The following is a 15,956-nucleotide window of genomic DNA, read 5'->3' as shown; positions in this document are numbered from 1 at the left end:
AAGCATGGGGCAGGATTCAAACCTATCACTTTCTGTCCTGCAGGACCAAGTGCCACAAACCCTCACACGTTAAAAAAGATTGGAAGCAATCTCGGTACCTTTAAGCATCAACCAGTGCTAGTGTGTTTTGGAAGTTCTTTCCAAAGTCTGAAAAACTTAAGTTGTTACTGTCAGGTGTTGAAATTGAGTTATACAGGTGTTTGATCTAGATGGAAGAAGATACTAATTAATTGATCATTGACATACTCCTGTGCATAAATGTATCCATGATATTCTTCCACAAAATAGACAATCACTACTCTTTGCAGTAATTTCTGTGAAGTGCTCTGAGAGGACTTCCTGATGTGAACAGCTCTATATCAAATGCAAGCATTATTATTATGTAAGGTATACAACAACAACAACCAATTGCATTTGTATAGTTCTTTTACATCGGGAGGATGTCCCAAGGCACTGAGCAGGAGGGCACAAAGAGGTTAAATACAATAAACATGTATTTAGAGAGAGATCAATCTGCATCTGTGCCAGGGAATCGTGGAGAGAGAGGTAAGTAATAGAGCCACTTTCCTGCTTGAGTGGAAAGAGTGATCAAGCTAAAATGTTCCAAGTTGGTATGTTCTGCACATGTTGTTCAGTTCTGCGAAGCCTGCGAACATGATAATTGAGAGGAGAGAAAATAAAAATGTCAGCTATCTACAGTTAATTCTCACAGTTCGTAATGTGATGACTGTTCAAACATGGGACTGAGTGAAAATCAATTCTCTGTGTAGGCTGTATATATGGGGTGAGAAATGCATGTGATATGATGGTTCTAACTAGATGTTTCACCCCGAGGATACTGTGTACTGCATTGGGGTGGGTTTACCTCCTGTTGAGAAATGTATTAGATTTGATTGCATGTGTGTAATAATTTTTTTTCCAATCCAAGTACAATTCCCAAACCTGGGGATTAATTCACTTCTATCTCTGGTGAAAATGACAATAACTACACATCCCAAAGCAACTGCACCTCACATTAACAGTGAAGGCTGTTTCAATATATTGAACACATTCTAAGACTTAATTCCTTATGCAATGCCTTATGATATTTTTAAAACTAAAGACTCCAGTTTGGTGAAATGAATGTTGTTTTGCAAGCGCTCAGCAATGGTGCGCTATATCTAACCTCTTTTCTCTTTTGTTGTGGTGCCTCTTCAGAGATAACCACGCTATCTGGGGGCAGACTCTCATCTCTGCAGGATTTGCCAGCTCAGCTTCAGGAACTCTACCAGAAAGGCTTTGTCTTGACTGCCTTCCATCCCTTTGTCCTGCCCACGGATAAGCAGACGATAACTCCAGAAGAGCAAATGTTCAGGGCCATTCTGATCAAACCAGCAGTGAGGTAAATTTAGCATGTCAACTAAGTGGGATTGGAAATTACTGTAAGGTCACTGGGGTCACATGCTTCCATGGTACAGGTAGCTTTCTGTTTGTAGACAATCGAAGGGTATACCTGACAATTTAAGAAGATTTTATTTGTAATTAGCTGCAGAATTTACCTTTGTGTAAAGAATAAGAAATATGAGTCCAAATGTTTTTGATCCTCCTTGGAGCTGGCACCAAGGTGACTTGCTTGGCAACCTGAGATCACAATTGAGCCACAAATTTGTGGCGGTCTCGGTAGTCCAGTTCCTGATCCAGTAGGTCCACAGTACTGCAGGGACCTGTTGATGACAGATCAGCCTCATCAGCAGGATGTGGTAGGCAAACCAGACACTGGGGGTAGGGATTCTTCTAACTCAGTTCCTGGTTACCCTGCGAGCTAAAGACCTAGTAGGGAGGGTTGTCCTAACTGGACAAATAGCACAAGGCTTATCAGCTAGAGCTCTCATCGACACTCGTCGTGGATTTAATGGTTATAAACTCCAGCAATATCCCATCGTACACTGTGTGGTCCCCAAGCCTTGCCTCTTCCCAACCTCTTGCCTGTTACTCTCTTCTGGAATTAGATAAGCAAGGTGCATCCCTTTGGGGAGAGAGTGTGCACTCCATTCTCGACACAAGGACATTTCCATTGAAGGTGGCTTCCATTCCATTCCATTGAGAGCATAATGACAGGACAGACATGTATCAGACACCTGGCTGAAAAAAAATATTTGGGGAATGATAACAAGCATCGTAAGGAGTGCTGGGGCAAAATATCTTTAGGAGATAATTTTTAAAAGGTATGCTTTGCAGAAAAAAGACAGTGGGAGTCTATCATGTGATAACCACGAATATAGCAAACTTGGGTTACATGTTTATAATGAGATTTCACAGATCCCACTTGGGGGTCTCTGAAATCCCATTATAAATGTGTTACCCAAAGATCACTTGGGCCTTCAATGGCACTTTTTCCAAGAACTGGGTACATTCCATCCTGTTGTGGGTCCTATTCCATCCAATGAATTTCCTGAGGGAAAGTTCAGCACAAATATTCAACAATCCCCAAAAGAATTTCAAGAAAAACACTGAATATTTAACCATTTGTACAGTTAATACTGCTGCACTTGATAACAGTACATGTGTTGCTTTGTGATAATATCGTTTGTAATTCCTGGATTTTAATTTTTGCTGAAAGAAAATACTTTTGTCCAATTTCAGCGAAGGCAACTTAATCAGTTTCTGCTGGAGCTGGCAGGTTTCCAGCTCTGGGGTGGGGGAGGGGAACTGTTGAACTTGGTGTGGCCCAAATTAACTGAAAGTAAAACCTGGCTTCCAAATTGAAACATCGTGAAGTGATTATCCAGTACATTTAAGGACAGGACAAAACATTGAAATGTTTGGGTCCAAAAAACTGTCATGTGGCATCTTATAGAAATAAAGATTGCAGTCGGGGCTAAACACAGTGAATCATTCTTCCTCAGGCTAGAGATAGAGTGCAGCATTAGTTGTCCGTTCAAAGTCACTTCTATAAGCGACGAGCACTGGTTTACTTTGCAGTCAAATAGCTACTGAACCTACATAATAAACACTGACAATAATGCTTATATTTGGTGTAGAACCTTTCATGTCAGGAAGACATCTCAAAGGATATCACAGGTTTACTGTAAAGGGTTATGACTCTATTTTGTAGATGAACACAGCAGCCAATTTGTGCAGAAACAGCGAAGAAGTGGTGACCCATTTTATTTGGGGGATTTTTGGCCAGAACCACTGTGAGAAATTCCCTTTTCTTTCAAATAGTGCCATGGGATCTTTAACACCCACCTGAACAGGCAGATGGTGCCTTGATTTAACACGTCATTCTAAAGCTTTGCCACCTCCAGTAATGCAGCACACCCCAGCACTGCATCTGAGTGTCAGCCCAGACTATGTGTAGACTGAGGCAGGCTGACATCTACTGTTTGCTGACATTAATTAGCAAGGAGAAGTGATGATTAATTAATTAACTCAATATTTATTTTCCTGGTATCAAGCCACACACTTCATCTCTTATACTAGTCCCATCATGCTGTTTAGTTAAATGGCTGTATCTGCATTGTGCTGTGTCTCCATTGTATAAAAGTGATAAATGCAAAGTTCACTCAGTGCATAATAGATAATACTGTTACAAATGTCTGGCAGTGCTGGAGTCAAAAATTCAAACCCAGCAGAACTTGAGGTCAGTTCTCTTTTATCCATTATATTTATGAAAACAGACAGCTTCTAATATCACAGCACAGCTCTAATATCACAGTATATCTCTCAGTTTTGGCCTGCAGCCATGATAATTCTGTCCATTTCAATTTAATCAAGTCTGATGCTTACTTTATAACCGTGGCAATTTTTTTTTTGCATGTTTTACAATTTGTCACAATCACCATTCCTTGAAGGATCAGAGAATGAGAAATCATTAGCAATTCATGTTATGAAACACAAGTTAGATTAGAAGCTGTTGCTATCCTCTCGTGATTCTCGCCTTGAAAAGGCTGTGTTTGATATGAAAATTATAGCGGGTTTTAAACTTTTCACTGTAATCATTTTCCATGTAAATATTGTTTTAATTCATGTAGTTCCTTTGGGAAAGATCTCTGAACGTGTTTGGAAGATCGTAAGAATGAAAAATGGAAGCGATTATTCTTGCCTCGTTTTCTCATTTTTCAATATAATTCAAGCATATTATTTTAACCTCTCCACCCAGTAGTGGGAGTTTTAATAAGATTGTTATCTGGCAAAAATGTCAAACTTCAGGAAATTATGTTATAGAACAGTTAGTCTGGGAGAGGTTTTAGTCAAGTAAATATCACGTTCACAAATCTAAAGTCTTATTTTTTTTAAAAAAAGTAACACAGAGACATTTTCAGCCAGTAAAAGTATACTTCTGCACACTTAGTAGTATAAACAATGTGATGTTTGTTATAGGATAAATGGAGCACTGTAGCAAGTAGCCAAGGGTTAGTACATTTCGTTTTTAATGTCATTTCAGCTTCAATGTTTCTTTGGAAACAGCAAATTTACGAATTTGTGTTGTTAGCACGCACATATTACTGTAATGCATGCAAACACCGTGCGGTGTAAGAAGGAATGTAAGATGGAGACTTGACAAATCACAGGATCGTTGCATTTGAGTTTATTGAACCTCAGCCTGCAGAAATTAGAGAGGTGGAGAGTGCTGCTATTGTAGCTTTGTTGGAACTGTAACTCATTCCAAGCTCCAGTGATCCCAGCAATTTTACAATGGGGAATGGTATTAGCAGTGACCAGGATGATCAGCTTCTGCCATCACTGTGGAAAAGATAATAACATGCTACATTCTTTCTCTAATTGAACCCAGACTGTTAATTTAATCCAAATGTAAAGTTCTGCACTGTTAGACTTTCAAAAACCCATAGAAACTCTGGGTCAGAGGCTTGGCATAGAATCATTTCTGCTCCAGAAGAGTTTAAAAAGTCATCATTGCAGTGCGCAGGATAAGGCCGCCTCTGTTCAAGTGCCCTGCCTCAGGCACAATATTAATAAGACACTTTTATACCAGTGATAAATGTCTCTGCCTTCCCCCATACCCTTGCTGTCTTCTTTGCTTGGAGGTCTCAAGTTAATGTTTTTGGTTGATGTAAAACATTCAGTGGTTGTTTAATTTAATGTAATCTTTGTTTAATTAAAATAGCAGTTTCTGTTATTGTGGGGCTTGAGAACACCACCATGCAGTTTGCTGGCGTTTTCTACTTTTGGGTGTGACCATAATAATAACAACAACTTGCCCTTCATGCAGGGTAGCGTCTCAGAACACTTTACAGTGGGGAAGCCTGACACTGAGTCGGGGGAGGGAGGAAGTCACCATGAGCAACGTCGAAGAGAAGATCTTCAGTTGTGATCTAAAAGAAGGGGAGAGGACAAAGCAGAGGAATTGAGGGAGAGCGTTGTAGTTTGTGGTTCGTGAAGCTGGAATTACAGCGTGAGAGTCAAAGGGTTTCTCTGACCCTTATACTTCCATATTATTGAAGTGATTCTCTGCAGCGTGGTGAATGTCAGTAAATTACTTCAATTGAATCGCTGCTTCCATGTGTTAACCGAGCTAGGTTAGTAGCACTCTCTCCTCTGAGTTAGAAATCTGTGCGTTAATAATAATAATAATCCTTGCAATTGATATAGTGCCTTTCACATCGTCGAGACATCTCAAGGTGCCTCACAGGATTTCCTGTAAAGTGTTTTTTGTGAGTGAAACATGGCAGCCAGTTGCACACAATGTCCCATAAACAACCATGGAGTGAGTCACCAATTTTAGATTTGGGAGATTGTTGCCCAAGACAGCTTGAAAAACTCCCTTTTCTTTTCGAATCTTTTCTCTACCCTCTTCTCGCTCCCTCCCTTCCCTCCCCTCACCCTGATCATTTCCCCCTGCTCGGGTCCTGACCCAACTGTACAGCGCCTTGGGATGTCCTCCTGACGTGAAATGCGCTCTATAAATGGAATCTTGTTGCTATTGTTGAATAGTGCCATGGGATCTATAACATCTATTTAAACAGGCAGATGGGACCTCGGTTTTAACATCTCATCCAAGGTCAATGCACCTCTGCCAATGCAACCCTTCCCCCCCCCCCCCCCCCCCCCCCGCAACTCCAGGACTACATTGGAGCGTCAGCTTAGACTAATATGGGATTTGAACCCACAATTTTCTGACTCAGAAGCGAGAACGCTAGGATGTGTTCAAGCCCCACATCAAGACTTTGAACTCACAAATCTAGGCTAACATTTAAATATAGTGCATTGTTGGAGGTGCTGCCCTTAAGGGGATAGAGGGGTGTAGGAGGGCTCGGGTGGCATATAAACACCCACAGAGTCCAGTTGAGCCAAGTGACATGTTTCCATGCCGTTATCATTAAATATAAAATCCTATAGAGCTGACGTTCTGGCTTTGATCAGGAACTCACTATGTGTGTCATCAAAGGTATGAACCAAGCATTTGTTATTATATCACTGATGCTTGCCTTGTCTTCCCAATCAGCACAAGACAACAACAACAAGATTACATTTGTATAGTGCCTTTCGCGTCGGGAGGACATTTTACTTAAAACGTAATTCAGCCCTGAAAGATCATTTCTATAAAATGGTCAGCGTTTTGTATACTTGGAATGTATTATTATTATGGAAAGTACCAGATGGAAAGTAACAAATCCAGGATATGAGAACCAAATGCTGACTCTAAATTATATCCTGCATGCTCAAACCCCGACATTCCTGACTGCCCACAACACCTTGCGGTCACTTCACTGGTTGCCTGCAGCTAATGCTGGAGTACAGCATAGATGGTTGCATGAGGATGCAATGAAGACTGGGAGTCAGGACAGAGACCATTGGTCAAAGAGAAAATGAGGAGAATTACCCAAATAAGGCATCACTACCATGTTGTGAATGACTCTGGAACATGACTGTTTTAATCTGCCTGAACAAATATTATCAGGCATCCGATGTCCATCAGTTAGAGCCCTGGGTGTCAGCATAGTGCTCTATATTGTTCACATCAGGATTTGGAGATGAATAATAATAGCCCTTGTATTCGATATAACAAGGATTATTATCACATCGTCAAAATGCCAGAAAGCACTTCACAGGATTTACCGATAGTATGGAGTCCTGTAACTCAGTGGGTAGAGCACACACCTGGGTTTGACTCCCAGCAGGGTGAAACCTTGGGCAAGTTTCCTTACTCCACATGCCTGATAATAATCCCTCAAAAAAAAATTGGTCATTTTCAATCCAAGACTGTTTGTGGGACACTGCTGTGCACAATTGCCTGCCACATTTCGCCCACAAATATATACAGTCAATTCACTTTATAGTCTATTCTGTGAAGGGCTTTGAGACGTCTAGAAGTCTAGAAGCTATATCAAATGTAGGGATTATTATTAATAATTATTAATACAGAAGAATTAGAGGAGATCTTATTGAAACATAAGATTCTTAAAGGGCTGGATAAAGTAGACACTGAGGGTCTGTCTCCCCTGGTAGGAGAATCTATAACCAGGGGTCACAGTCTTAAAATTAAGGGTCAGCCTTTTAGAACAGAGTTGAGGAAACATTTCTTCACTCAGAGGGTAGTGAATTTATGGAATTCACTACCCCAGAAGGCTGTAGATGCTCAGTCCTTGAACATCTTCAAGGCTGAGACTGATAGATTTTTAAAAAATAGAGGGATTAGGGGATATGGGGATAGTGCAGGTAATTAGAGTTAGGTCTGAAGATCAGCCATGATCTTATCGAATGGCGGGGCAGGCTCGAGGGGCCGAATGGCCTACTCCTGCTCCTAATTCTTATGTTCTTCTTATTATTATTAGTTGCCTATGTTTTCTTGTAGGCAAATGCAGCAGCCAATTTGCATAAACAGCCATGAAGTGAATTTTTATCTGGGAGATTGTTGGCCATGATACCAGGAAAATCGCCCTTCACTTTTCAAATAGTGTCATGGGATCTTTAATCCAATTTTAATGGAAAGTACCAGATAATAATAAGCCAATCTGACCAGGCAGACATGACCACTACATTTTTTAATTCAAAAATATCATTCAGGTCAAGTTTCAGCGTAAGGGATTTTGGGAGGCAAACTCCTTTTGACTGAATACAAACGCTAACTGATGTTTAATAAGGAAGGAAATATAGTGGTGAAGAGGGAGAAGTGAGAAACTTTAGGGGAAAATATGATTAAGTAGAAACTGTAGATTAGAAAATCCCTCTAGAATTATTTGCATACTTTAATGATTTTTATAGCTGTCTTAATAATAATGGAACCTGGCAGTTCGTCATTTGTCTCATTGCTGGCATAGACTTGTGGTTCACTGGTCACATAATAATAGTGATGGCTTCCTCCTGCAAAGTACTTTGAGCTGTTTCAGTGTGACAGGATTTTGTATTAAATGCAAGCATTAAAGATTTTATTCAATAGTACTGGTGCATCTGAGCAATCCAATAATGCTTATTAATGCTTAATATGAATTTGAATTGATTTATGATTCAGTTTCATAATCTTATAAGAGCAGTATTAAGAATCTTAATGAAGATAATTAGGAAATCGTAATTTAATAGCTCAAGTGTTTGTGTGTAAGATTCCCACAGCAATCTGTAAGAGGCTCCGAAAGGTGGCCTAGTGGGTAAAGGTACTAATTACTCAATTCACCACTCGGCTATATAGACTGGATAATAATATAATAATAATAATAATAATAATAATAATCCTTGCATTTGATATAGTGCCTTATCATGTCTTCGAAACGTCTCAAAACGCTTCACAAAATATACTGTGTTTTATGGGCGAAACGTGGCAGCCAATTGTGCACAATAGTGTCCCACAAACAGTTGTGGATTGAGTAACCAAATTATTTAAAGGAATTATTGTCCCCGGAAAAGGTAGTCCCAGATTCCATAGTCTCAGTCTGTGATAGTCTGTGCTGTTATCTCATCTCAGCTGGCCTCAGTGTCACTGGGAGGGGAACATCAGTCAGTGTTTCTGCTCCTGGTCATTATTCAGGTGTGGATATTGGAGTCATAGTTGAATTCAACTTGGTTGTGAATCCCTCCCCCCTTTCATGGTCAGGTGAGATGTTACACTGATGACCTGTTTGCCTGTTCAGATAGACGTTGAAGATCCCATGACACTATTGGTCATACACTTCCTGGCTGTTTGTGGGACTTTGCTTTGCTCAGATTAGCTGCTGTGTTCACCTGCAAAATACACAGTCACTAGACTTTACAGCAAATCTTGTGAAGCGCTTTGAGATGACTCAATAAAATGATAAGATTATTTAAAAAGGCTGCTTACACTAGAAGTCGAAGATCATATATGAATAATAACTAATTAAATGAGACTCCTTTGCTGGGGGATGTTGCTGATGCTGGCGGTGAATAGTTTTTTAAAAGGCAATAAAACATGAATTTCTGTTACCAAACAGATATCTTTGAGGATGACTCTATCTCTTATTTCTTGCCCTACAATCTCCCCAGCTCTGAAGACAATCATATCAAGACGGAGCCATGCAGCCTGGAAGTAGAATTGTGTTTGCAGTCGGAGCAGCTTCTTAACTCCAAACTGCTAGCAGATGTTCTACAAAAAGTAAGAATTTAATCCATTTTTGTTTTCTGTTAAACCTGTACACTGCATTATTGTCACATAACCAAAACATTGTTGAAGACCTTCTAATTGCAGGTGTTGACTTTCAAACTGGAACTTGGATAAATTCCCCAGACCCTGTGTGTTCAGTGGCTTGGCTTAGTTCCACCCTGAATTAAGGCACCTCCACTCAGGAAATGTAACTTCCTCTCGATGTGGCTGCTTACTTTCTTCTGCAAACACTGTTTTCAAATCAATGGAGAACTTCAGATACAACCAGCAATGCACTTCTGTATTGAACTAATCTGCTCACAAAATACACACGGCCACATCACATTACAGTATATCCTGTGAAGCGCTTTGAGACACCTTGATAAAAACAATACTAAACACAAGGATTATTATAACTTGCCTGGTAAAAATTTGGTTCCCTATCAATCTTTGAGACATTAAAATCTCTAGATTAAATACAAAGATTGTTATTTTATTAAACACAGAATCATTTTAACTTTCTGAGATCTGAAGAGATTATTTTTGAGTGTCTCAGTTGCACAATCCAAATCGCTGAATCTACGAAAACACAGTGAGGGAACGTATTCAGCATGAGTCCTGTTCAACGAGTATGATTAAATTGTGCTTGAAAGAAAATGGAAAAATGTCCACTATTTCTTGATGTAATGGATGGATGCTTTCTGAATCAAATCATTATTAATTTACTGGCAGTGGTAGTTTGAACACCAGGAGGCATAAAAACGCTTAATATTGTGCAGAATTGTTTAACATTCTGACATCAATCTTCAGTGGGAAGTCAGTTTTCAAGGTTCTTAAAATGAACTCGCTTCCAAATTAAGACTGAGTTGAAGAAATTTCCAAAGCAAGGAGCCTGTTAGGACTTTGGCTTGCGGGGTTAACAGGAACTGATTGGGATGTATTCCCTGCCCCCAGTGACTGCTCTACCCTTCCAGGTCCTGCCGATGAGCCAGGCTGGCTGTGCTGTCATCACCAGTGTCCCAGAATACTGCAGACCCCCTGGCTCAGGAACTGAGACCGCTACAGAAGGCATGTTGCCAGGCATGTCACCTTGGGGCCAGTTTAGCTGCAAGGAGAAGGCCCTTGCCTCAAACCCCCTCCCCGCCCCACCCCCCGCCCCCCACCCCACCGATAGCTGCATTATAAGAGATGCTGTCCTTTGGTTGAGATGTTAAACCAAAGACCCTTCGAACTGTTCAGGTGGATAAAGATCCCATAGCACAGCTCAAAACGAGAAGGGAAGCATACGGCATTGAATCCTGAGTCAGGCCTGAAGTTGGTGAGGTTTACGAAGATGAAATGTAGTGAGGAGGTGATCAGAAATGAGAACAGTGTATTTTTAATCCTGACAGAGTTATGATTGTAGCAACTATTGGCAGCTGGAGGGAAGAGGGTCTGGGAGTGCAGATACTAATACTTCCTAAAATTATACTTCACAACCCTGAGCTTGTCCTGTTGTCTTGGCATATTTGAAAGTAATGTCCTGCTGTACAGGCAGACATGACCTTGGTTTAATGTCTCATCTGAAGAATGCCACCTCCAACAATGCAGGACAACCCTAGCATTGCTTTAGCGTGTCAACCTAGACTTTATGAGTTCCTGTGTAACTTGAACCCACAATCTTCTGACTCAGAGTGCTACCAACTGAGCCAGACTGTCACACGCAGACCTTGCCGGTTCAGTTTTATTCCCCCTGCATTTTTTAAGCAAATTTCATAGAAAGTTCTGCAATTTGAATCACAAATAGGAAATTACCATTAGCGCAGTGGCTTCCAATCTGAGCAAACTGTATTTGCATTGCTGCTCATTCCATTATTATTCTACAGTGAAGAAAAGTTTGTATCAATGTTTTTGTCAGCTCTCCAAAGGATGGCTTAAAGATGGGAACCTTAACCATGTTTGTTGTTCAGCATCAGTGCTGAATCACCAGCACTTGTCACCATACTTCATATAATGGTAACCGGGGGAAGGGGGAGTGGGTTGTTCTGTTATAAACAGCCAACTAATACCAATGGTACAGTGAGGAAATGTAATGATTACAAAATACAGTTATGAATAAACAGATCTGATTTGTAGTGTGCACTGGGTCCTGAATATGTACAGTTTACCCACTGTTAAAAAGGTATACCAGCCAATGACGGTACATTATCAATGAATTTAAGTGGTCTTTAAAGTCTAACGGGGGCTAATACAGTTGTGCAGTAAATATTATCTGAAGTTAAATGTCAAATCGCGAGCAAAGATGCTTTGCAACAGGAAAGAAGTAATGTGCTGTGGTGGAAACAAGCCTATATCCTTGCAGGGAATGTTACAGTTTCCAGGTAGAAAGAAAAGAAAGCAATAAATAATAATAATACATTAGCCTTGCATTTGATATAGTGCCTTTATATTAGGACTACAGCAGTTTAAAGAGAAGTCGCTTCTCAGGGCAACCAGGGATGGGAAAGAAATTCTGGCCTCAGTGTCACTCGCATCCCGAGATGAATAAAAAAAAGTCAGAATATCTCAACATACTCATAAGTAATTGTGGTAAAGTGCAGTGATTCTATATTTGTAGAAAAATGCGGTAGCCAATTTGCACAAAGCAATGTCCCATAAACAGCCATGAAGAGAATGACTAATTTTTATCTGGAGGATTATTGATCTGACATTGGAAGAAATTCCCTTCTCTTTTTGAACATTTTTATGACATCTATAATGTCCATCTGCATAATTGGAGCCTTGACATTGTAAAAAACACCTGAAATAAATTATGATCTTAGCAATGACCCCTGTGTGCGTCACTTTGACCTTCCATCAACAGGATCTCATTTAGCATCTAATCCAAAGGACAGCACACCTCCAACAACGCAGCACTCCCCCAGCACTGCACTAGAGTGTTAGTCCAGGCTGTGAGCTCAAAATCCTGAAGCAAAATCTCAAAAGCCTGAAACCACAATTGTCTGACCCAGAGGCAATAGTGCTACCAAAATAAAGAAACCAAATAGGATCTTGTATGGTGAGAGATAGGATATCACAGGTCATTGTGACATACATGGAGGTCCCTGCTAAGATCATAATTTATATTAGGCGTTCTTTTGCAATGTCAAGGCTCCAGATATGCAGATAAATGCTTTGTAAACACCACAGTGTAGATGCAAATAAACAGTAACTAAATGGCAGTGTTTGCTCTTGATGTTTACAGAATTATAATCCGGCATACTTATCATGCCAGGAGAGAAAATAAGAAAAAGCTGAAAAAAAAACACATTATTTGAAAAATAATGGCTTTCTTATTGATTATTAGGTGCAGGAAGGATCAGGAAAAGGGATACAATTTGTTGGACTTGTGCAGCGTCAATATTCCAAGGTAAATTTGGCTGAAACTATCGCAGAGACCTTAGTGAGTAGCGACTCAAAAGAGGAAAGCAAATCTGTGGAAAATGTGCAAAATGGTGTGAATACTGATGAAAGTACAGAGAATCAGGAAAAAGAGGCTACAAATGGGGAGTCAAGACAGGAAAGAAGCCCAGAGGAGAGGTCACAATCTGAAGGAGAACAGGAACAAGTGAAAGATGAAGGACAAATCAATGGACAAGCTCTGGCAGATTCGGCAAGCGGGGAAGACAGTGGACTGATGAAAAACGAGAGCTTAGTTAGTCATAAGACGGAAGATAAAGCAAGTGATGAAGAAGGAGTTTCACTTCAAGCAGAGAAAGCCAAAGCAGCAGAGGGACTGCAGGGTGGGGAGGCAGCTGGAGGTGAGCAATCTGTCATAGAGACAAGTGAACACCCTGAGGTGGAGAAGAACCCAGGAAGCATTGAAGCAGATGAGATCACTTCTGAGTCTGATCCTAAAAGCAGGAAACATGAGGGCCAGTCGAGTACAGGAAAGCCTGAAGAGGATGGAAAGAAAACTGGAGTGGGTGAGTTGATGTCCTTGTGCCGTGCTTGGGATATTTATCTAGTGTCAATAAATTGCGAGATGTGAAATGATGATTTTCACCAGTGATAATGTCGTAAAACAGAGCAATCGAATCTGCAGAGGTGAGGGGATTATTTTAAATGAATCGAAAGTAGTCAGTGTATTGCCACAATCAGCCAATTTAGGGAAAAAATGTCTGTGCGGGTGAGAAACAATCCAAGTAACAGCTCCAACAATTGCGAATATGGCAACACAAATTGTGACAAAATAGGGTCTCGGGATATAAAGTGCATCAACAAAAACAACAACAACAAAATTACATTTATAGAGCGCCTTTCACGTCGGAAGGACGTCCCAAAGCGCTGGGCAGTCAGGTATCGGGGCCTGAGCATGGGGGAGGGGTGGGAACGGGTGAGGGAAGGCAGAGAGGTGGGAGGGAGACCAAAGGCACGGTCGAAGAGAAGGGTCTTGAGACCGGCCTTGAAGGAGGCAAGGGAGGAAGCGAGGAGAAGGGACCGTGGGATGGAGTTCCAGTTCCAGAGTGTGGGGGCAGAGAGGCTGAAAGCCCGGCCACCAATGGTAGGGCGGGTCGGGCAGGAGACATGGAGAGGGTCAGAGAGGTAGGAGGGAGCAAGGCCATGGATGGTCTTATAGGTGAGGACGAGGATCTTGAACTCGATCCTCTGGGGGATGGGGAGTCAGTGGAGTCGGGCGAGGGTGGGAGTGATGGGGTCACGGAGCCTGGTGCGTGAGAGTACACGAGCTGCAGAGTTTTGGATGATCTGCAGCTTGTGAAGGGAAGAGTTGGGAACGCCTATGAGGAGGGAGTTCCCGTAATCGAGCCTTGATGTGATGAATGCGTGGGTGAGGGTTTCGGCAGCCTGAGGGGTGAGGCAGTGGCGGAGTCTGGCAATGTTGCGGAGGTGGTGGTAGGCAGTGCCGGTCATGGTGCGGATGTGGGGGAGAAAGGACAGTTCAGGGTCAAACAAGACGCCCAGGTTTCTGACTGGCATTTTGTGCAGTGAGTCCCAATCCTGATCTGTGGGACCTCATTTCTAGCACAATTTGGCAGTTTCCTGATGAATGTCTTTTTAACATCATTGTGTTTGTGTCAAGTTTCTGTCTTTGCTTCAACAAGCATGTTGTTTTCTCAGGACATCCATCCTCTATATGCCTCCATCAGTTACTTTGCTTTTAGCTGGAAAATAAGTTGATGTTGTTTATTGTACAATACATTAAAGGATACCAGAATTATACAGATACTAAACACTTCAGCAGTCAGTCTAGAATATTGACACTGTTCTTGTAGGACAAAGGCACCTCTTACAAGACAATTCCCCAGCTTTCTTTTTTAATGATTTCCTGTCCGAAACCAGGCTGATTTTTCTGGGGGCTGTTTACAGAGATCTCCAGGTGCAGAAATAAGAAAAGATTCATATCTGATCACAGACCTTTAATGGTAATGAGGACACTCCAAAAGTTTGTAATGTTTTAGCTGGCAATAACAAACAGCATTACTTCAGATTTTAGACACATTTCTTATATTTGCATAATAAACAGCTAAAAATTTCCATTTTAATGAAAATATTATAATTAATTAATTTATAATTAAAATCCTATTAACAATTTCAGATTTTGTTGACTTAAACTTCTCACGTTGCTGAATAATAATGTTTTATGTCGTCTGCTGGAAATGCAACATCAGTCAAATGCATCTGCTTGTTGTCTTTGACAACCAATTTGTTTTTGGTATTTGCTTTCCGAAAAGCAGGCTGTAAATTCAGAAGGCTAGAAGGATCCAATTAGTCCTCTGCCTTCAACCTATAAATCAAAAGCTTTATTTGCCATCTTGGACCATAAAGACTGATCAACATTTTCATTATCAAAATGAAGAATAAAAAGAAAACGTAATAAATACCACATGCTATTAAACCACAACTGCTAAATTGCATTTAAAGTTAAAGTTTGAATGGATCTTTAACTTAAGTGTTGCAATAATAGGAAACATGAGAGCCAATCCCAGCAGATGAATGGGACATATAACAGAAATGTTTAACTAATAATAATAATCCTTGCATTTGATATACCACCTTATCATATTGTTAAGACATCCCAATACACTTCACAGAATATGCTCTAATGTGAATTGACTTTATACTTTTGCCAATAACATTCACAGTTAATTCACTTTATAGTATATTTTGTGAAGAGCTTTGAGATGTCTCAAAGACGTGATAAGGCGCTATATCAAATGCAAGGATTATTATTATTGTTATTTTGTGGAAAAACGCGGCCACCAATTGCACACAACAGTGTCCCACAAACAGTCATGGATTGACTAAATTATTATTATTTTATTTATTTATTTTTGAAGGGATTATTAACCTTTCAAAAAAAAATGTATTTTAAAATGAATAACATATTCTTGCCTTCTGTGGCTCTGGTGAAGTTTTCAAGAAAGTTTGACTCCCTACCTCGAGC

General features: G+C 40.5%; 1 protein-coding gene across 2 annotated transcripts in view; it reads left to right on the top strand.

The window, feature by feature from the left end:
• Positions 1–15,956, top strand: part of rftn1a (raftlin, lipid raft linker 1a) — a 58,065-nt gene that overhangs the window by 18,063 nt on the left and 24,046 nt on the right. For both annotated transcript variants that reach the window (XM_007897599.2, XM_042332386.1), the window contains 3 exons: positions 1,198–1,381; positions 9,436–9,544; positions 12,858–13,476. In XM_007897599.2, the coding sequence (XP_007895790.1) occupies positions 1,198–1,381; positions 9,436–9,544; positions 12,858–13,476 (912 nt within the window). The remainder of the gene's footprint in view (positions 1–1,197; positions 1,382–9,435; positions 9,545–12,857; positions 13,477–15,956) is intronic.

This window comes from Callorhinchus milii, unplaced genomic scaffold, assembly GCF_018977255.1.
Source record: "Callorhinchus milii isolate IMCB2004 unplaced genomic scaffold, IMCB_Cmil_1.0 Scaffold2, whole genome shotgun sequence".
In the NCBI taxonomy this organism is placed as follows: Eukaryota; Metazoa; Chordata; class Chondrichthyes; order Chimaeriformes; family Callorhinchidae; genus Callorhinchus; species Callorhinchus milii.
The sequence above is the reverse complement of the archived record's forward strand: the minus strand, read 5'-3'. Positions and strand labels throughout refer to the sequence as shown.